At 35.4% G+C, this 22,557-nt stretch overlaps 1 protein-coding gene across 2 annotated transcripts; it reads left to right on the top strand.

Annotated features, from left to right (window-relative positions):
• Positions 1–4,061: 4,061 nt before the first annotated feature.
• Positions 4,062–16,108, top strand: LOC122573514 (J domain-containing protein). Of its 2 annotated transcripts, none has more exons than XM_043739959.1 (5): positions 4,062–4,285; positions 5,424–6,049; positions 9,440–9,541; positions 10,021–10,137; positions 11,128–16,108. In XM_043739959.1, the coding sequence occupies exons 2-5, from the start codon at positions 5,966–5,968 to the stop codon at positions 11,305–11,307; spliced, it is 483 nt and encodes a 160-aa protein (XP_043595894.1). In that variant the 5' UTR covers positions 4,062–4,285; positions 5,424–5,965; the 3' UTR covers positions 11,308–16,108. The 2 variants fall into 2 exon arrangements, with proteins under 2 accessions (XP_043595894.1, XP_043595893.1); XM_043739958.1 differs by having other exon boundaries at positions 4,066–4,285; positions 11,083–16,108.
• The last annotated feature ends 6,449 nt before the right edge of the window (positions 16,109–22,557 follow it).

Here is a 22,557-nt window from a genome sequence, read left to right on the forward strand (position 1 = left end):
AGTCGCTCTTTCAAATTCGAAGAAACAATCTGGTCTGTCCGTGGCTCGTGCTGTCTCGTGCCACACGTTCAAACGTTGAAAAATGTGACCGCTTTTCATTCAGCTCGTCGATTTGCCAGAGCAGAATGGAAGGAAGAAAAGCATTTGGCTGACACGTGTTACGCACGTTGACTAGTTACCGGGGTTCCAGCACTTCTTGCCTCCTAAACCCGTCTTTTCATTTTCTCATGCGCTATTGTATCACTAGTTATATATCACATTGTTATACGAATGCTTGTTTATGGTTGTAAATTGTTGAAAAGTTAACAATAAAAGTTATTCAATTATTCGAAAAATTTTCTCTGGGAAAATAATTTTTATTTCAGTATCTGGTTTGGGAGTTTCATGTCTTCGATCTTGTACTTTTTATTTCAAAGAGCGCACTGGATACTTCATATTTTCCATTCCAAAGAATATTCTGGAAATTTCATACATATTTTCTATTTCTTTTACTCTCTTTTTATTACTATGTAGATTTTACGTTCCCACGCCTTTTTTCTTCCTTTTCTACCTATCTTTTATAATTCAGCTTCGAAGCACGGGAAGAGAAAACAGATCTAAAAAATTCCCTGAACTTTTCTTCATCCACGTGCCATCTTCAAAGCATCGTATCACGCGATAAGGTCCACGAAACAGAATTCAAGCATCGTAAACAAAACCTGTCATCGTCGTTCTCTGGCCTTCCATTTCGATTCAGAAATATTTGTGTCTTATTAGCGTTCGTCCTAATTTTCCTAGAAATCAAAGAACGGAAGTTACCAGAGAGAAATTCAGTGGACGAAGACGAAAAAACAAAGCGTTCGTCGAGGTCGTAGGAAGGCCGAAGGAAGCTCTTTCGAGCTTTCCTCGTTGAAAGCCTCTTCCTGAGACAATGGTCTTAACAGCTGTAAGCGAAGGTACCGATAATCAGCGGCGTCTTCGACGGAAGCAAGACGAATGCATAATGAGCTCACGCATTCAGTCACGTTTTAGTGTTCTCCTCTTCTTCTTCTGCTTCTTCCACTCTCACACCATCATCCAACCAAGGGAATTTGAATTTCTAATGATGTACGAGCCTGGAGAGGATTATACACGAACGTACGTCGCCTTCTTTGGTTCTGCGAACGTATACGTTTTGTACTGCCAATGAATTAAACTGGATAAAGGTAAATATTTTCTCTGATGAGATATCCTATACGATAGGATCTTCTATTGTCTTGGCTGAAATTCTTTTTCCTGGAGAGAATAATGATGATTTTTAAGTGATTTATAAATGTTCAGGTTGATATTTTGGAAAGAAAGCTCTTTGCGTAAGAGGAGTTAAATTTTTTGAACTGATTCATCCTTGGACGATGGAAGCTGTATCAATTCTGATTTTTGTCTGGATATTTCACATTTTATCACTTTTTAAGCTGCATTTACGTATTATTGTTCTGTATGAATGATTTTACTTTTTAAGCTAATTTAGTTAATTTTCAATCAATTCTACGGTCGAATGCTATAAGATAAAATATTTGACTCTTGTGAAGGTAAATATCCAGTATCTGATTAAGAAATAAAAGTAGACAAATTTCGATAATTGCGATGTTGGAGTATTTTTTATTTATTTGTTTTTTTAGAACAGAACTATGATAACGATTTAATTAACGAGATAAATTTGCACTATTTCTGACGTAGTAATCGAATTAATTAAAACGCTGTATCATTATAAAGCAGACATCTCCCTCGCCCAGTTTCAGTCGCCTATAGGGCGACTATATTGCGATGTCCTAAGTCCTAAATTAAAGCAATTAGGGACACTGATTGAGCGCCACCGGTGGAGAAACGAATCATCGATTGACAATAAAATTGTCCATACTTGCTTAGGGTATAGGAATTAGTATGAGGAGGAGCAGCTAATTCCGGCAGTCAGGAGTCAACACTCGTGCGAATAGCATAGCGTTCTATCCATCCTAATTATAGTCTCAATATATATTTCCTGCTACATGCTCCAAACCTCTATCATGTAATGTATTTAATTCCTTCTATTTCAAAATTTACCACTGACTGTCCATATCCTCCGATTGTTTTGAGCAGTGTATTTGCACTAAATTTCAGGAAACATGCATGTGTAAGATATGTGAATATTCTTTGACGCTTTCATTTTTATACACCCTATACAAAATGTATAATAAAACATAGGATTGCTAGAAAAATTCGAACGAAACCTGTATATAAAATCTTTCTTGCCTTCCATTCCAAGCGTGCGTGCGATGATAAAATTGTACGTGTACGTACTGTGGCATTTTCATTTCTACACATATTGTATAAAATATTTGATGCAACATTAAATTGATTGAAAAATTCGAACGAAATTTAAATATAAAATATTTCTTAAGTTTTCTCTAATATAGAATTTCAAACGAACAACAAATATTCTTCGTTACTCACACTTTCGTGTGTACAACCAATATGTGTACAATATTTGCACTTACACGTCGTTACGGTATATCAGGTTATCGAATGGAATACTGCGGTACTGGAAATGGACCGTGTAATGCAGACCATGTGCGGCAAAAACCCTATAACAGATTCACCTTTTGAAACGCTGACGCGCAATTAAGGCAGCCAAACGATGAACAAGTAGCGAAATAAGAGTCGTTCTACCGCATGGACCACTATAAAGCAGGGAAAATTAATTTTCGAGGGATCGAGGGTAAAAGTATAACCGCGCATCCGCAAAGGGTGAATATTCCGGTGAGTTCATGGGAGTTGGATGTTGAATGGAAAATCGAGAATGAAAAATATGTCGGTGCATAGATGGGTCTCTCAATAGCATGCAACCCGCTTTACGCGAAAGTATGCCACAATGTTTGAGCGGTGGGTGGTAGGTCTCTGACTTTTCCTCAGTTACACATTTTCAAATAATATTGCAAGACAGTGGATACTTATGCAAATTCATATTTTTATAAATATAATTTAAAGAAGCGGAATCCAGGCAGAGGATTGTTCTACTTAAATATTATTGTATAATAAGTATCATAGCTTGGATATTTCATATATTTCTACGTATTATGTGCGTTTTGCACATTTTGGCATCTTCAATTTTTGTATAAATATTGCTAGAATTTATTTTTCATGGAGAGAATAAAATTTATTTTGTTAAAAAAGATAAATGGAGTAACGTTTTTAATGCTAGTTTTTAATGTAGAGTTCCAATTTATGGACTCGATTTTTTCTGCTTTTTATTATGCGTATCTCCGCTGTGATGCTGAAATCTGGGTTGGAGTTTCACTGTTTCCAAACTTTTCAAATAGATAGGTGCTGGGTTGTATCTCCGACGTATTACAAAAGGAAATAAACATTTTGCCGTAGCTAATCCGAAGAATTTTAAACTTTTTCACGTTCTTGCTTTTATATTACAAAAAGGATCTTTTCAACTCTAATAGAATTTAAATTAAAAACAAGCGGACCATTTTCTTGTCTTTATTCCTTGAAAATTGTTCAGAGACGGAATCCCTGTTACTTGAGAATCTTTCTACAGTTTCCTTTTCTTCACAATCTTTTTTATCCAATTTAATCTCTGTTAAATTTTCTTTATTCTTCTTAATAAAATGTATACTTCTTTATTGGTATTTGTTAACACTTCCTTCACAATTTATCAACACATTGCTGCTGATAGTTACTAAAGGTCCCTTTTCTCAAAACTTCGTTATTTTCAACTTCCCACATCCAAATGGAAATAATCCAGATATTGTAATCGTGTATAAATTAATAAAAAAAAAAGAGTTTCCTGTTACTCACTGAACATATTAAACGTCGTTATCAAAAATACATTTTTCATTATTAAAGAGCATATCTTTCGTTCTCTGTTTCTTTTTTTCCACGTTGTAACGATCAATACAGTCAGCGTTGATCGATCAGCTGTTGGCACGTGACCGAGATCGGGATCTAGATCACTCGGTCGGTAACGTTGCGAGGTGAGGTTCGAGGTTACGTAGCCGCAAGTGAAAGCCACAAGTCTCTGGAATTTCTGACAATCAAGGCGCAGTATGCGTGTACGTTGATTATAATCGTGAACGTTTCACGTGATCGTCTTACAAATTTATATATATATACATACGACGAGTCTAATATAAAATACAAAATACAAACAGAAAGAAAGAGACAACACATTAAATCATTATTATGTGTTATATTAAACCATTTTTATGTGTATAAAAATCTTTAAAAAAGCAAAAGGAGAGTGTTCAAGGTTCTGGAACATCGATAAAATAGTTTATAAGAGGTAGATCACGACTAACAGTGACATCATCTATTCTACTAACAAGGCATCTACTAATGATTTTGATAGATTTGTCTGTATTAGTGTATGTAATCAAATTCTCGATTTTGTACAGTGGAATGTGACGTAACGTGCCACGACTACGATGAAAACGTAACACAGATTATCGAATTTGGCCCGAGAATATTAATTGATCGCCATAAATCGTTCGTGTTAAAGGTTTAAAAAGAATTACTAGCATTGCATAGAAACGGGTTAATTAATTAACTTTGATAATAGATTAACAAGTATTTAGGAAACGCTACGACTTCCTGTTACTTCGGAGTTGCTCGTTTTATTGCAATTGTGTGTTTGAATCTGGAGTTAAAACAATTTTCAAGAAGAATATTACTTAAAGGTTTTGTTACTATTCACGTTATCGTTTTACGATTTTTAATTCAGGTTACGTGTATACTCAATAATATACATTTACGTTGGTCGAAATATTTAGACGATCGTGTTTTGTGACTTTGATATTTATATCCGGCTCTTTGTGCTTTTTAAGATGATTGTCTTAAAGTCAATCTTTATGAAATCTTCGGACTTTTTTCTTTCTGCACATTTAGTGGATATAGCACTATCAATAATCTCTTTAATATTTTAAATTTCAAGTTTTTTAAATTATAGTCATTTAATTAAAATTAAATAATTATGTAAAAAAGTCTACGATATACACCTTATCATTTGCCAATTCACTACAATATTATTGTATCATTAAAATAAATTATTGTGGGAAAGAACAGGTTCTCAGTTCTTCTAGCTGCTTACTTGTCAATTTGCTAAGATTATTATATAATTTATAAATTATTATACTGTGTATATGATATGTATATGATATGTAATGTATAATGTATAAGATGATATATAACGTATAAGAGGATCTAGTCCTTTTATCAGAAAATCAATCTGTCCAAGTGATCAATTGTTGATTCGTTGATATTGTTACATAATTAATAAATTATAGTATAAGAGGATCTGGTCCTTTTATCCGAAACCCAATCTGTTCAGGTGGTTAATTGTCAATTCGCTAATATTATTACGTAATAAATAAATTATTGTATACGAGGATCCAATTCTTTTATCCGAAAACCAATTTGTCCAGGTGGTAGCCTCAGCCGGTAAACGAGAAATCTCGAGACGAAAATCATCCTCGGTTCCCCCTACAGGGAAGACTTAACCAGAGTGCGCAGGAGCTTCTTCCGGAGAGGGGGCGGCCCACGATCGACGGGAGGCTTTGTCAGCCACTGCTGAATTGCGCACACGCGCGGAATTTCCCGGGAATCGGGTTTTTCCGGGTCTCTAACACGGTTCTCCCTCGTTCGGCTCACTCGAGCGTCCGACGCGCGACACGGCAACAGGTGACGACCGGAGGCCGATTACCAGAATCTACCAAGCCAGCGACAGCATCTACGGGCTAAGTGTCATCACGCTTTCTCAAGCGTCCACACGCGTCGCGTTCGAATCAAATACGCGCGTAAAAGAAAAAACGATTCCCTTCAGAAATTTCTCGATCTTTCGATTCGTTGACACGAAATTTTTAACTGGACAATTTTGACCGGATATCGTTGCTGTTGGACATCGAAGAATCTTCGAAAGGAAGATTGGGGATCGTGAAAAAGGAAACGGAAGAACCAGCGAGGGAAAATGAGCGTCGAAGACGCCATCAATTATAAGCCCAGCGAGGAGGAGGATTACTATGCTCTGCTCTCGTGCGACGAGTCCTCGACGGTAAGACAAATTTTCTGAATTACTTTCGCAAGGAATTGATTTCCAGAGATTTCGGTGGTTCTCTTTGTTTCCTTTGATTATTACTAGTGACAGGTTTGTTTGTGGAATTTGAGGTTGAAATTCTTTGCGAAGGAGAGAATTGCTATGTTTCTCTTTCGTGTGACGAGTCTGCAACGCGACGGTAAGGCCTTGTTGGGCTCTTCGCGAAGTTTTTGACACTTGGTAGATGTTTTTATTATTCTTAGTAATGGGGATATCTGTGGTGGCATTTTGAGAAAGGGTTGAGGCTGAAGTTTCTTAAGAAATGTATCGCTGTTTTCTTTCGTGTGATGAGTCTGTGACAGCAAACCAACTTTCGTGAATTTCTTTCTGAAGAATTAAGTTACAAGAGTTTTTTTATATTTAATAGTTTTTCTGATTTGTTTTGTTTAGTTTTTCCAGCTAATAGAGTTGTTTGCAACGATTTTCTTTGAAAAATGGTTGAGATTTAAGATTTTCACGTGTTCTTCGTTTCTGTCTTTGAAGACTGGTTTTTGGATTGTTGTTGAATTGTGTCATTCGGTATCTAGTTAATAGTAATATGAAAAATATGATACAGTAATTTATTAGTCAAACGAGGTTCTTCATTCTATAGAACATTTTAATTCCTAGCGTATCTATATTTTGTTATACGTGATTTTTCCGCTTTAAGAGGAATTCCAATTAACCAATCGCTTTCACTCTTAAAATTTCCGACAAAATAACCAAAACAACGTCTTGTCCGGATACTGGCTGCTTCGTAACCTAAGAACCAATCTCCATAAACTATGAATATTTCATCATCCGCGTTATTTGTCAGATCCAATTAGATAGCACCTTGAAAAGTAGAATTCAAAAGTGGCACTACTCGCACGGATCCGATTTCCCGACAATTAAACAATTTTCGATTTGAGTTATCTCTGGTCATATCGCGGCTTAAAGTTTCAGATTGCTGCACATTTATCTAATGGGATACATGCGTATTTAATATACTTTCAGAAGTTATGCGGAATTAATTAGTTTCGCTGTCAGGAGCTTGTCACTGCAGGATAATTGCATCAGCATCGGGCACAACTTTAATTAGCGCTTTGGTTCAACTTCCCGATTAGTATCGATCGTCTGTCGATTGCCACTTCGTTTGACAAAAATATATCACACCGCGGCTCAATGGAAGTTGACAATACGATTACGATCCAATCCGTTTCGCGATTGATAACTTTGACTATGTGAAGTTCACGATAAGTTAAGATGAAAATGAAAATGTCTGATGTTTTCAACGATATACGGATTTTTAATGGACGAGAAATTGAGAGCGTCGATAATAGATTCATAGGCCAATAGTTGTAGCTATAAAATAATTATTGCGTTTTCAAATATCTGGTTGACAGCGTACGAAGTGTTTTTTCAGATGGAACTTTAGTAGTATGTAGTTTCTTTACGGCATCATGTATTTAATCAAAACAATTTATTTATTAGGTTTATAAGAATTATCGATTGTAGAATTAATAAATTCTTGGAATGAAATTGTTGTAGATTTTTTGAAACTAATTTGTGTATCAAAAAATTGTTTAGATGGAGTAGAGAGTATGTTTGACCTTTCCAAAATGATAAATCCATGTTATCAACAGGTATCATGATACTTTGCTTTATATAAACAAATTTAGCCGATATTCTATCTAGGTAATATCCTTATTATAAATTATTTTTCTATTATTCTATTATCATTGGTCTATAGTAAATTTCCTCTTTTTAAAAATTCAATAGATGATAATAGTTGCTAGTGTAGTTTCAACAATTATGTTTTATATAACACACACAATATGTGCATAAAGGTTTCCTATAGTAAGTGCTGAAATATTTACATGAGTCACATTTACATTGCAACATTGCGATAAACCATGGTCTTTAAAAGTCAAAATCCTGCAAGAGAGGAAGAAGTAACTCAACCCCATGCAATAACCCCTAGGAAGATGATCTTTTCGCGTCGTTGGAATATCGACTAAACGTGAAAGCTTGTTCGATTATAATTTCCCGAGAAGTTGTCCAAGTAAACAAGCCATTTCCACGGCGCAAAGAGTCGATCAGCCTTCGATCCACGTCCCGTTCCATCGGTGAATATCATATAAAAGTCATCGTAGACCCTTTCTAAGGAATTATGTCAGCGTTCCACGCTTGTTTTCTCCCTGTTCGCGCATTCCTCGCGATCTACTAAAAATAAATAACGTTGCTTTAAATAAAACCCAAGAGTTAATAATGAGCGATGTTCGTCTGTTTGCCAACGGTCCGGCAGATCCATTAAGGAACTCTACGCCCATTAAGCAAATTCGTTAAATTGCCTGGCAAATATCAGTCGTCTTCATTAGCCAGGAAATCGACGAACGGAGGGTAAACAGCCCTTCCCGTGTCTCTTTCGATTATTATCATGATGTAAAACATCTGGGAAGGTGCCTGGAAATATTCATTGGCGTAACTTGGAAGAGTGCACAATTTTATAGACTTGGTGTTCTTCTTTCTCTTTTTTAAGGCTTCTTAATTGAAGAGTATAAGGAAAAAATTGGATACGTAGATGACGGATTTTCATGTAAATTTATATTATTATATAAATAAATATTTGTTTTGTCTATTGGTGAATTTGGAAGAACGTTCAATTTGTTAGATATAGTGGCTCCTCTCGGAGAATATTTTTTCTATTCTTTTTTAGATCCTCTTTAACTACAAATCTGTTAAGTAGACTGCTGATTTTTCTATTGAGTTTCTACTTTGAGTATTTTATATATTTTTGTATATTGTATACATCTTGGGCATATTTTTAAATTTGAAAATATACAATCCGGCGATAAGTCGTGTTTTCCATTCTTTAGAATTCAACGCACTTTAAAATAATTCTATTCATTGATTAATATTCTGTAAATTGTCTGTCTGGCTGGTCTTGAGATTAGCTATGCACGTGTTTTTACCATCATTCTGAGTGTTTCAGTTGTGACTTTGATATTTTCTATAAGACTTCTTTGTTCAAACAGGTTTTTAATTACGTTATACTGAAATACTCCAAGTAATATTAGAACTAGAAAATTCACAAGGTTATAATAACAGAAAGAAAAGTCATTAAAAGATCATTTGGGGGATTCCAAAGAATTATTAGAAAATAAAATTATCTAGATTATCAGTGAAAATCGCAAAGTTAATAATCCACGTAATCAGGAGCGTGAAGTTTAAATAAAGGATGTGTAATGAACCGTCCTGCTTAGTGCTTCCTTCCAAGCCATCCCACACATCCTGTATGTCTTTTTTTAAGGTCAATTAACTATGTGGTAACTTTCAACTTCTTCGAATTTTTTTCACCTAAAAGATCCTTAAAAATCTATATTCCAGGTGGAACAAATCACGGCAGAGTATAAGGTGCTGGCTCTTCAATATCATCCGGACAAGAACGAAGGTGATAAGGAAGCTGAACGGAAATTTCAGCAATTGCAGGTTTGTTTCCTCGGTCTATTCTCGTTTCTTTACTCGCATATGGTCGCAACGTGACTCATGAGGAAGTTGTTGCACGATTGCTCCATTTACGTTAATCTGACTCGTCTTGACGATACGATCTAACCGATGTATAATCGTGTGATTGTATAGTCCGTGAAATTTAAATAGCACGGTTGTAAGAGATTGATCGACAACTAAAATTCAAACTCTGTAAGCAAAACTTTCTTCGTTTAGCATCTTTTACTTCGTTTTCACGAAGGTTTCGTTTCTTTAATTGTACCCATAAAAATATGAATTCTGCATACACATCCGTAGTCTGATAATCATTTAAATTTAAAAATGTGAATCTTGTAAAAACATACGTAGCCTAATAATAATAATTTATGTTCTAATTTACAACCATGCTATATCTGTTCCATCTATCCGACTACAGTTCCGTTTGATTGCGACCAAGGTAACGCGATTCCTTTCTGTCGTAGCACGCGAAAGAGGTTCTCTGTGACCCTGAGCAAAGGAGCAACTATGACAAATGGAGGCGTAGCGGGATCGCCATTAGCTACAAGCAATGGCTTGGAATGAAGGATCACGTGCATCAGGTGAGGAGTTCTTCGGCGAAATTTTTGTTGCTCGGTGGCGAACAATGCTTGGAAAATCGTGCGAGAAATTTCGTATCTCGTGAAAAGGAAAGAAACTGCTACGATGTTCTTTCGACATTGCAACTTCCATAGATAGAAAACTGGCATTGGAACTGACTATTACAGGCTAGGAAAAATTATATTGGGTTAGCAGAAATCTCCAAATTTGAAATTTAAGTCGGAGTTTGCAAGCGGAGAAGTAAACGAGTAGATCCGTTTTTTCGTAGAGTTTTGGATTCATTTGCTTTGAAAAATGTATTTATGTATATTTCTTCTTCAAATTTGGAGTTTTGTACAAAGGAAAATTTTGTCGAATTTACTTTCGTGCTTCGGAGAGGAGTGTTTGAAAAATGAACTTTTATTAAATTTGTTTGATACGTAATATAATCCTTGATATTTTACATTTGACTTTTAGTCATGTTTTTCAATTATACGGAAACAGTTTGTCAATGATTCAGAACTTTAGGAGCAGAAAGTTTTTATTAGAAATTTCTCGCACGACGTTATTACTTTTCCAACTAATACACCTGACATCATTTTCTGATTTTCCGTTCTATCGATCCTTCAAGCTCAACTAACTCAAAACTAACCATAACGCACAATTACCCATAACCCATATAACACACAAAATAACCCAACTATGACAACAATGGGTCATTTGCGATAGAGATCACATATTATAATCAAACAAAATTTTTCCAATCAGATTTTAAACTTACTTTCACTATGTAAGCTTCCCAAATCGTTGTTCGATGCTTAATCCAAACTGTGACCCATTCACAAGTGACCTATTTTGCTTACTCATCTCTAATCTTCTTAACAAAATAAAAAAGAAATATACATATATATATAAAACAAAAGAAAAAAGCAAAAAGAATAAAGAAAGAGCACTCGAATGCGCTATAGTCGATGCACTGGAGCATACCGAAGACGAAGGATCGCATGCTGCAGGACGCGGCCGCCGAATCTGCTGGTTCCCCTGGTCACACTAGCAAGGTGCAACCGGCGAACGCTCACAGAAGAGCTTCGGAGGGTGGCGCGAACATCTACTACGGTGCACGTCGTGACCTTGGCTGGGACTCGGAGGCGTCAAACGAGGTGGTGAACAAGTTCCGCAACTACGAGATCTAAAGGTGCGACGTCGTTCTCCAATTTCTGGTCGTCGTCTGGACCAACGATCGCTCGCTCTGTGTGTCTACCTTTTTTCTTTTTTTTTTTGCGAAGTATATCGAACGGAACAAACGGATGAAGCATCATAAGCAAACGTAATGAATTACGGATACACCGTCTCGTTATTGTTCAATCGAGAGAACTTGAAGGAAGGATGTTGTTGAGTTTGAATTGAGATTTTGAGCGAAGATCATGTTTCTGTTATCGTTAACTTTGCAAAACATTTGGTCCTTTTTTTCTTTTTGTCATTGTTATTAGAAATTTGCTATTATAAGAAAGAAATTGCCATTGGGTGAGTTTTGTTGATTTTGAAGTGGATAAAGACTGTATTTATTGCAAGTGTTCGGAGGAAGATATTTGAAGATTCTAGTTCGTCTTTTAATATGTTAAATATGTACGATGCAGATTATCCATGGTCGAGAGCAGTTTCTGTTCAAGTCGGTAACGCTTTCTGCGAATATAAAATAAATAACGGCACGAGCTATCGACGGCAGACGCAGATTGAATGGAATATTATGCGAGAGTGGCAGGGAACGTGCCAAGATGGAGAACATACTCGATATGAAAATTGTGCGATCATCCAAGTGGATACTTCGTAATTTGATCGATCATACAGTATATGAATTTGCAAAGGCCGAAGGAAATACGCTGCAAATCTTCTTCTCTTGCAATTTTTATGACTATCGAAATTTAAAAAATTTCGATTCTATTGTCTACGTTTGAAAGATTTCACAATATTTAATTGGAATTCTTAATATTCACAACGGTGAAATGCGACTAACCGAGCAGGAATAAATTGAACAGAAAAAGTCGGCGACGGAGTATACGATGTAACATATCGATCCTGCTTTAGAGATCTTTTTACGGGAGAAGGAAGAGGGAAACCAGAGAGAAACTCGTTTAAAGTTCCAGACGAGAAAAGAGGATGCTCTCGAGGTTTCTCGAAAGAAGTGTCACATTTTTCTTATTACCATTTCTTCCTTAAAGTTTTATCTAAGTGTCACGAAACAGAGCGACAAGGAAGAGAAGAATATTGAAGAAAACAGAAAGAAAAAATCAGGGCGAAAAAATCGAAGAATCGGTTAGACGGTGCTTTAATGTCGTATCAAGAGAGAAGCTAAAATCCACGATTCCACGAAGGGATTCAAACGTAAGAAAATAACTAGTTGTTTCTACTATAACGTTACTCGCGATAGAATTTGCTTAAGTGGTCCAGTTCGAGCTGAATGTATTTCAGTTTTTAAACAATCCTGAGGAATAATGTAGAAATTTTGTTGCATTATAACATTCATATGTTTTTGAATTCTTTTACTTATTGAATTGGGAATAATAAGAGAATAATGTTGCCTTATTTTGGTTAAATTAATTGCTGATGATTGTTCTGATTTTTATCAACAATTTTTAACATTCACCTATCTTATTTATTTAAAATCAATTAGAATTAAAATACACAGTTGGTTTTTAAATCAAAATCTTATATATTCTGTGAAAAAATATCATTTTGGTAAAAAGTATTTTCGTTTTAAGGTATTTATCAATAAGGTTTAAGGAAAACCAGAAACGAGAAAAATTCGAAGAAATTAGTCGAGAAACGTTCCCAATCTCAAGTTGCGAAGATAATTCAATTCAATTGACATTCTTTCGTATCACCCTTTGTAAAGTATGTACAATTTCCAAGGCAGTGATTTGTACCACTTAAGTAGTACTTCCATCGTCGAGTAGCTAGAAGAAAAAAAAGTAACTCGTTGTTTCTACATTGAGTATTCTTCAATGGAACGCTTGAACAGTTTAGACGCCGAGCACAAAAGCTTCGTACGCATGAATATCGAAACATATTCTCGATCTTTTCCAAGCGAAACACTGTTAACTTTTGTGTCGTTGAAGATAGGATCGTCGGATAAACTGATTAAGCATAGTTGTTCCATTGTTGAGCAAATCGATGACGGCGCACTTGTACCTGTGTCAAACGCAAAATATATATCGTTTTTTCTCGACCACACTTGAATGTTCGAAACCTTCACGATCCCATAGATCTCACGTCATACTTTTCTGCACTTAAATCAATCCTTTCGCTGAAAGAAAATATATCGAATGAACACTAATTTATTATTATGTGAACTTTTAATATATAAATGTTCGTTAATAGAATTGCGAACGAGTCTTATTCATCTCGATCATATTCATTTTTGTCGGTCCCTCAACCTTCTTTTTTTACATCAAATATTTTCCAATTAAATTTTAAAATATCACCGGGACGATACCGAAAAGAATTCATCGTCAAATATTGTCCTTTGCTTTCGATTAATCTACTTCGACGTAGACTGAAAACGGGAACAACGTACCAAAGCACGGAGGATCAACTTTGCGACGAACAATCTAAATTTTCGAGAGGAAACTCGATGGAATTAAAACGCTAGAGCTTCGATTTATCAATTTTCCCTCAGGCAATTTCTAAAAATGTCAGTAGCTTTAAAAAGTTAAGCTTTATATCCACGTTATTTTACGTTCATTCATCAGCGAAAGGATTTAACAGCACTCTTTTGATTTATTATCAACAGGCTGCGGATGTTTATGCATTTATGAGAAATTTAAACGTGAAAAAATGTATAAAACGTACATAATACGGAGAAATATAGTTCTTGACAAGAGATTTTACATTTCACGCTTCGTAATCTTCAGGAAGTTTCTTTTAATTTGTTACAGCAGTTATATTCAAGACCATACAATTACGATATTAGTTAACGAAAACAATACACTTTTTACTCGTATACTCAACATCCCCGAATCACATTTTTTATTGAAAATTATATATTATTTTGAAGAAAAATTAACTTTTAGCAAGTCCGTATATATTTTCTATTATATTCACATCGGCTGACAAAATATCCAAAATTTATTATAATATTTAGGTGAAACAAGTCACTGCTTAAGATCCATTTTTTCGCTTATAATCTCAAAAATTTGCATAAAAATCCACAGTCTAGTTATCATTCTCTCATCGTCGATAGAATCCCATCTCACTACAGCGAGTTACATCATTCGTTCGTACATCCTGTCTCAAGAGCAACCGATCTCGTGATAATTTCTCGATTCATAGATTAAGTTTGGTTCTTCGTTTCAATCACCACGAATACGAATATATCGATAGCTAGTCGACGAGGAATTTTTCTAATGCACTCGAACGTCGTCGTTGCGTTCCGCGTAATTAAGGCACGTAGACGTAGAAGCTAATGATTGGTGGCCGAAAATAGCAGCAGTCGACTCGTACGTATCGATGTGACCTTTCGATATTAGTATGTAAGGCTCCGAGGTACGGCTTAAAACGATCCTGTCTCCTCGAATTTATTTTCACCCGTGTCCAGATATCGTTTCTTTTCTTCTTTTTTATTTTATCCTTAGCTCATTCGAACTTTCCATAGAATCGTTCGATCGGTCGTTTCGTCTGTGTGGATTTTCAAAACCGGACCGAGGATTCGGGAACGTAGATCGGTCGGAAAGCAGGGAGGAGGATAAACGAGGAATCAAAAGTAGAGACAACGTGTATTGATGGTAATGCTGCGAAATTTTTGCGACGAAAAGCCGGAAACGTAGCGAGTGTACCGTTGTCGAGGGTACTTGAGTCGAATGACGCCACGCGCTATCGATCACGGACGAGGAAAAAATAAAACGAAGAAAAAGTGGTAAGGTAGGAGTATTTTATAAAACAAGAAAACAAGGATTGTCCGAAAGAATGGGAAGGTTAAAAGAAAAATCGATAGTGCGTGTACGTGTTGAAGTTTAAAGATCAGAATCGGTTTCGTTCTCGAGTTTCTATGACGTAAAACCCGTGTAATTATTTGTAAGGTAAAAGTAACGTCGAATCGTAAAAGGGAACCAAATATTAAATATAACATGAAAATAGAGAAAAAAAAGGAAGTAAAAAAAATATATATAAATATATATGGTCGTCCAAAGTCGAGAACGAGAAATCGATCTTCGAGATCTCATCACACTACCCGTGTATCTGTCTTTAAAGAATGAGAGAAAAAGAAAAAAAAGAGGAACGATAAAGCAAGTTTCGAAAATATTCTGTACGTGTGTTGTTCCCACATCTATATTTTTCTAGACGCGTCTCCGCGATTCCGCCTCGTGGAACACTGTACCTTCTATCGATTTATTATTTCCACGCGATCGACTTATCGATGGTATCGTGCATCCGGCCGAGGGCTGGGAGAAACCTGTCGTTCGATGAAAAGAAAAAAAAAAGATACCATGGGCACGGAATTTTTTTCGTGTTAAACGTTGCTACAGTTTTTACGGAGTATTCGATAAAAAATTGCTTGCCTTTTTAGGGTTCCTTTTCTTTTGTCTTAAATAGAAGGCTTAATGGAATATTTTGTAATTCACTCTATCCTTTAGTCTTTCTTTTTTCCTTTCAGAGTTTCACGAAGGTATATTTACGATCTTTTAAAATTGTAATACGATTAAATTTTATACGTTTCTAGGAAAAATATTATAATTATGTATGCCTCTCTTTGAAGATATGATTAATATAAGATATTAATAACATGTAATTAATGATGAAGGTATAAAACGATGGTTTCTTCTCTCCTCGTAAACGCGCGAATCTCTGTCATGTACGTATAAATATACAAATAAATATACATACACATATATATAACGTATAAGATATATAAATATATTATAATCGTCACGCGCTGGACGACGCGACGATATGTATCTATGCGATTAAAGGTTCAATAAATGTGTTTAATTAAGAACAGTTTGCTTCGTACATTCGTTAACCCACAATATGAACACTCCTCCTTTTCGTAAATTCCGGTATTCCAACAAAATATATCATTTATGAAATATTTTATTAAATACTCAAAGTGACGTTTCGTATTTCGTTAAAAGATTACAAAATTAGAAAATTTTAATTTTGATATTCTAATATCATCGAACTTCATGAGTATTTTCACATAAAAATTATACTATTTCTTAATACTTGAAAAATATTCTCACAAATTATTTCAAATAAAAAATCCATATTCCTAACTGAAACAAAGTTGCAAAATTAATCCTGAATTAATTTATTGTTTATTTGTTCGTTTGGAACGTCAATACGAATTTTTAATTGCTTCTCATCGATACACGAGGAATAATATTCTTTTGTTAAGAAACATTTACATTCAATTTCTCCTTAATTTTTACTATTCATAATTAGAAACACCATTTGTTCCAATTCAGTGTCTTTTCACTTGCCACTAGTTCCTGACAAATAATTCTCTTCCAATCAATATTTAAGATATAGGAACTTAATTCTGATTGTTGGAAACTCCTCAAACTTTCCAAACAACCTAATATGCACTTGCAAACGAGTCACGAGTGATTTTTTCCTCCTCGAAATCCAAAGAAATCAGAGTGTAAATGTAATTTTCCAGCAAAGTAACAGGACTAGAATTTAATTATGACAATCGGGAATCCTCTAAACTTTCCAAACAGCACAATAATTCCAAACGAGTGGAGAATGATTTCCCAAATGCATCGAAATCCAAAGAAATCAGACGGTGAATGCAGCTTTCCAGCAAAGTAACAGGAGGATAGAAACTGAATTTCGTCTGTCGGGAACTGTCCAAACTTTCCAAACAACGCAATAATTCCAGACGAGTCACGAGTGATGTCCCAAACTATTCTAAGTCCAAAGAGATCAGAGTGTGAATGCAATTTTCCAGCAAAGTAACAGGAGAATAAATTCGATTCGAATGGAAAAACCGATCGCGATCGTTTGGAAAAACTGGAATTGAGTTAGCTGTGTGTAACGCGAGGAACAATAGACTGCCGCAATCCTTTGTCAGCGATGGAAAACTTTCCCTATCTCTTAGGGCACATTCACAAACGCGTTCGTACAAAACGTGCCACCCACACAGAGAGAAATAGAGAAAGAGAACGCGTGCGGAACCGTGGCCTAATTCACAGCCACGCGAAACTTAATGTCGTTTGTTCGTCGAACGAGCATTCATTCCGTGTTATCCACTGCGGACGATGGGATACAGAAGCACCTTTCATTCACTCGTGTCGCCTCTTTTCACCGGTGAACTCGGATGGAAACGGCCACGTAAACTCGCCTTTGTCGACAATTAACATTAGCTCCTTTGTCCAGCTCTGATAGAAAACTCGCCACATCGTTGTCACGTTTTAATCAGACGGCATTGAGAACACAGGGAGGAAGAAAAAGGAACGGCGTGTCGAAGAATAAGAATAAGTTTTTGCGGGGATGGACTATTTCCTAAGTTCGACAGCGAGTGATATTCAATGATATTAGAGACGTTCATAGCATATGGACTACTGCATTCTTCGTACACATTGACTTGTTACTTATTGTGTTTATTTCTAGGGGATGGTGGCTCTTTGTTTTTAATAATTTCTGGTAATTTGTTAATTTGGAAAGGATAAAGCTGTTCAGCAGCAGGTCTGAATCTAGTTGGAAGTGAATCAGAAGGACGAGTAGTTTCTGTAAGAGTGGATTATTTTCTAAGTTTGATAGGGAGTAATATTTAATTCTGGACTATTATATACGCTAAACTATTACTATTATTACTATATTTTTGGTCCGTTACAATTATTTTTAAGAAATGGTAGCTCTTTGTTGTTTATCGGTTCCTATATTTTGTCGATACTGAAACATTAGTGTTACGCATAGATATCCTACAAGTTTAAGAAATTCTGACTTTCCTAGCACCAATGATCTCATGAAGTCATAAAGCACTTATCCAGTTAGCAACTGCCTGCCACTCAGGAGTTTTCCATCCCTTTACATTCTGTACCAGCATACGCAATTCATAAGGCTTGATTGCGTGCTATGGTCATTGGGAAAAACCTGTGGAACTCCTGTGCGGGTCCTCGCTGGTCGCTTCGTACCCTCGAGGGCCGATAACGTGGGGTTGATCACTTGGAAAAGTTTACCGATCGTATTGAACTGATCATCACTCATGCAAACTGAAATGTGTGAAAAACCAGTCCGCGTGTTTCTCCTTGCGAACAACTCTCGTATGAGCAACTATAATAGCCTCATCTCGAGTAGTTTAGAGTTAACGTGCGTCAATAGCTTTTTCAATAATTCACACCACCCACACTCAGTTTTGTAATACAGTCCGTTCTCTAATAAACATTATAATTCTTATACTAGCAAGTGATCCTTGCCATTTCCGAGCTAATTACTTAGTAGCCCCTTACTAGGTGACAAATAATCTTTGTCAATCATTTTATTTTACTGACAAATAAATACTTGTCAGCTTATCATTCTGACGGCAAATGATCTTTGTTGCTACATCTCTCGAGCCTAGTGTCTTGAACAATTAGATTTAATCAATAGTAGCACAGGTAATAAAATTTTAATTGCGGTATGAAGTTTCCTAGAATAGTGTTAACTATTGTTAATGTTGGAGATTGTATATTAGCGTAACATTACAGGTTTGAAGACGCGTAGGTGTAACGTGTGAAAAGAAGTCTAAATGAAATGGAAACGGATTAGAGTCAATGGGATATGTGTGATGTTGATGGTTTAATCAATTTTCTCTTATTATATTTTCCATGATTTGATAACTATAATATAATTATCTATCTATAATATAATATCTATAATATGATCGTAAAATGATAACATGTGAAAAACATTAAGTTTTTGCGGAACTTGAGAAGGTTGATATGAATGGAGCGTACGAGTTGCGAGCTATTACGAACAGATTGATTATCGCGTGTAAGGAGATTTAGAATTTAATGAGTCGTTGCAAAGTTTAATTGGATCTGGCAGAGGTTGAATACACATGGGTAACGTGTAGATATTAAAGGGTAGGTAACGTCCGGCTCTGTTACATGAATTTAAAGACCGTAATTTTACAAAATCGTTTCCACAGATATGAATTATTTATCGCATTTTTTATGTCTTACCACAACTGGTTGGTGGTTTGGAAATTTCGAACAGTTTCATGGACACTTGAAAAATTGTGGCTGTTCAGATTAACGATATTTCGAGATATTCCAAGCTCTATGAGTGCTAAGAATTTCATAAACTTTAAGAATTCTGAGAATCCCAAAGGGTACAAGAATTCTAAAGCCTTAAACACCTTGGAAACTCTAGGAACTAAAAGCATCCTATAAACTCTGAAGACTTCTGAAACTTTAATTTTCTTTTATTTCCCCAGAGACTTCCAAGAATTCATCGAATTTTCAATGCCTGTGCAATTTTTCAAATTATCAAAATTCCCAAAGCTCCACATAGAATTTCTATAAATTCCTATTCTAAAGGTTCTTATAAATTCCAGAATTCCCCGATCTCAAACCTCAACGATCCTTCTCATCGTCATTCACTTTGTATCCAATCAATGCACCGTTGAAAGCTCAGCAACGCGATCTAATTATAAGCACGCGTTTCAAACGAAGTACATTTTTCTAGACGTCCGTTTTATTCGCATGTGGCGCGTCTTTGCGAACAAAAGGACCACAAACAGCAAGCACTCATCAGATAAACGATCGAAATTGCTGGGAATTCCTTGAAGCGCAAAACGAATGTCTCGCCCCAATTCCCAATCATCCACCGGTTGAATAGCATTCTCTATTGGGTAACAAAATTCTCCGTCGTAAACTCTACGGATGGTAGAACGTGTCGAATCAGACGAGGACATGGTTCGCGGAATAAAATAGCAATTAGCCATGAGCTTTCTTTTTCAAATTCCATTCCCATCCCCAGACTCGATCAGTTTCCGATTGATACGACTTCGTTACTTCGTTACTTTCATTATTTTGGGCGGGACGGTAAATTCGATCGATTCTTGCCCGATCGTTTGTTGTGCCAGGGTAAGAAATAGCGTAAGTCATAAATTAAACAATCGAGTATTGGCGCCGTCTGGTATCTAAGGATTGCACATTGCATTCTATTTTAGAGTTCTGCAGAACAAACGTAATGGCGACTTACGATTAATATTAGATTGCAGAGTTTTGTACAATCGTAGGAAATTTGAAGGTGAAAAGGTGCAGGGTAGGATACATATAATATAGAAAAATGTATAAGATAGTGTGACATTTAGTAGGTAACATAATTTCTTACTTGGGTTTCATGTTTTTGATTATACTCATAAGATTTGTATAAATATTCGCAGTCTAATGATATTTCATTGGAGGAGCTCGGAAAGATGGTGCAATTGATAAAATTTTTTAGTTGAGAAAACTTTAATGGTAGAATTACCAAGGTGATCGGAAGAACCAATTCATAATCTTAGCAAAAATTTTATAGATTTATAACGAGATTGAGGGAAACTTGAAGGATGTTTGTTTTGGTATGAACAGATGTGGAGAAGCTAGTTTACGTAAATATTCTATATTTAGAATTTCATTTTTCTGGATTTATTTATGAGGATGTTCTCTTTAAACAAGTTTTATAGTTTGTATTTCCTTTGAGGTTGTTGAAGAGTGAACTTTAATCAATCTGCTGTAAATAGTTTTCAATCTGTGATATTATTATAGTCTTGTGAAACTTCAGAACGTCTTGTTCAATTGGGAATCGTATTTCTATGTAACTTAAGAGAACGTCAGATTTATGTGAAAGTCAATAAAGTGGATGAGACATTGAAGGTGAATAATCTTGAAAGGGATAATTAATGTATAATATATAGCAAGACGATTAAATTCGACAGATTCCCGAGAGATCAAAGGTTTATATTTCTTAGAATTTATCCATTAAATCCCTTGACATTTTCAATTAGTCAGATGTTCTTATAAAAATACTTATCACTGTAGCCTATTGTTTTCATTTGTAATTTTTCATTTGTAATATCTTTTTCAATTTACATTATCGAATTCTATTCCTCAACGTTATAAATATCAAAGGAAGTTCTAAAAATAAATTTCATATCGTTTCCTTCTTTTACCTAGATTCTACAATCTCTTCAAAATTTGGAAAAGTCAAAGTATTTATTACAAAATAATCTGCAAAGTAATTCGAATTGCCTGAATGAAAAAAATTAGAAGTATTTATAGCATCGTGATAAATAATCTTTTAAGCTATCTATAAGCTATTTTCAGACGTTTTAATCACGATATCTTTTTTGCATTTCTTTCTCCAGTAAATAGTAATACTTCGAATTACAGAATTTACACAATTGCATAATTTTCCAAATTACATGTTTTCTTATTTCACACAGTTTTTCCATGACATTTCATTCGCAAATACGATGAAATACTTCTCCAAATCAAATACACTTAACAATTCTCTCGCTTCATGAAGTCGTATTTCTCAGTATCACGTTATCTATGTATCAAACGTGAAACCGTATTAATGTATTTTCCATAAAGCTGTTTCCTCTTCCGCCGTTCTCTCGTTAAACGATAGCAGGAACAATGAACGGATCGTTCCTCCGTGTTCCTCCGCCCATTAACCCGAAATATTGAGCAGCGCTTTCGACGGCGTGCCACGATGCAATTGGAGAAGGTGGAGGCCCTTCAGGCAACCATTATCGCGGATGCACTCGCCTCAGTTCGATCCCTTAATACGGGGTGAGCATTGGTCTGCGTTTGTCAGATAACGCGAGACTCCCAGCTTTTCGAAGCTAGCTTTAAACTTTGACCTACCGGATCGAAACGAGATCAAGTTCAGCGTCAGCTTGCACCGATGAATCGATCACCGTGTTGCTTGACATGTACAGGTTTTGTTGATGATTAAAAGTCGATTAAAAGGATTATATTTCAATTTGAAATGACTGGACTTGGTAGAAAATGTGTTTTATCGTGCTTTCCCTTGTAGCTTTCTAATATGTCGCGTAGTATAAGTATAATATTTTAATTATAAACTTAATACATTTTTATCCAAGAAATGTGCGATTATTATTCTTTTGTCACGTTGAGTCTTTTATGTAATTATCGTACATTTATGTATTGAAAAATACGAAAGAAAGACTTGGATCAATTCGGCCCTGGTATACAGAAATGTGAAATTACAGAAGCAATGTATAAAATTATATTTAACGAACGTATTTAAGAGCGGAACATGTGAATGTGATTAGTGTGAATTGATTTGGCAGTTGAGGAACAGCTCATGTACAATAATATTCATTGAAACAAAAGTGTTATTGGATGTCGAGATATCGCCATAAGTTTTTGATAAAGAATATTATGAAGATATTTGATGGTTGATTATATATGGTAATATATGTATATGATAATAATATCTGTAAGGTT

This window comes from Bombus pyrosoma, linkage group LG12 (genome assembly GCF_014825855.1).
Source record: "Bombus pyrosoma isolate SC7728 linkage group LG12, ASM1482585v1, whole genome shotgun sequence".
NCBI lineage: Eukaryota > Metazoa > Arthropoda > Insecta > Hymenoptera > Apidae > Bombus > Bombus pyrosoma.

What these genes read in the sequence shown, in the direction of transcription:
- LOC122573514 (XM_043739958.1), top strand. Translation starts at nt 5,966, where the DNA reads ATGAGCGTCGAAGACGCCATCAATTATAAGCCCAGCGAGGAGGAGGAT. An exon ending in CGTGCGACGAGTCCTCGACG is followed by an intron (nt 6,050 to 9,439) that starts GTAAGACAAATT and finishes TCTATATTCCAG; the next exon opens with GTGGAACAAATCACGGCAGA. An exon ending in GGAAATTTCAGCAATTGCAG is followed by an intron (nt 9,542 to 10,020) that starts GTTTGTTTCCTC and finishes TTTCTGTCGTAG; the next exon opens with CACGCGAAAGAGGTTCTCTG.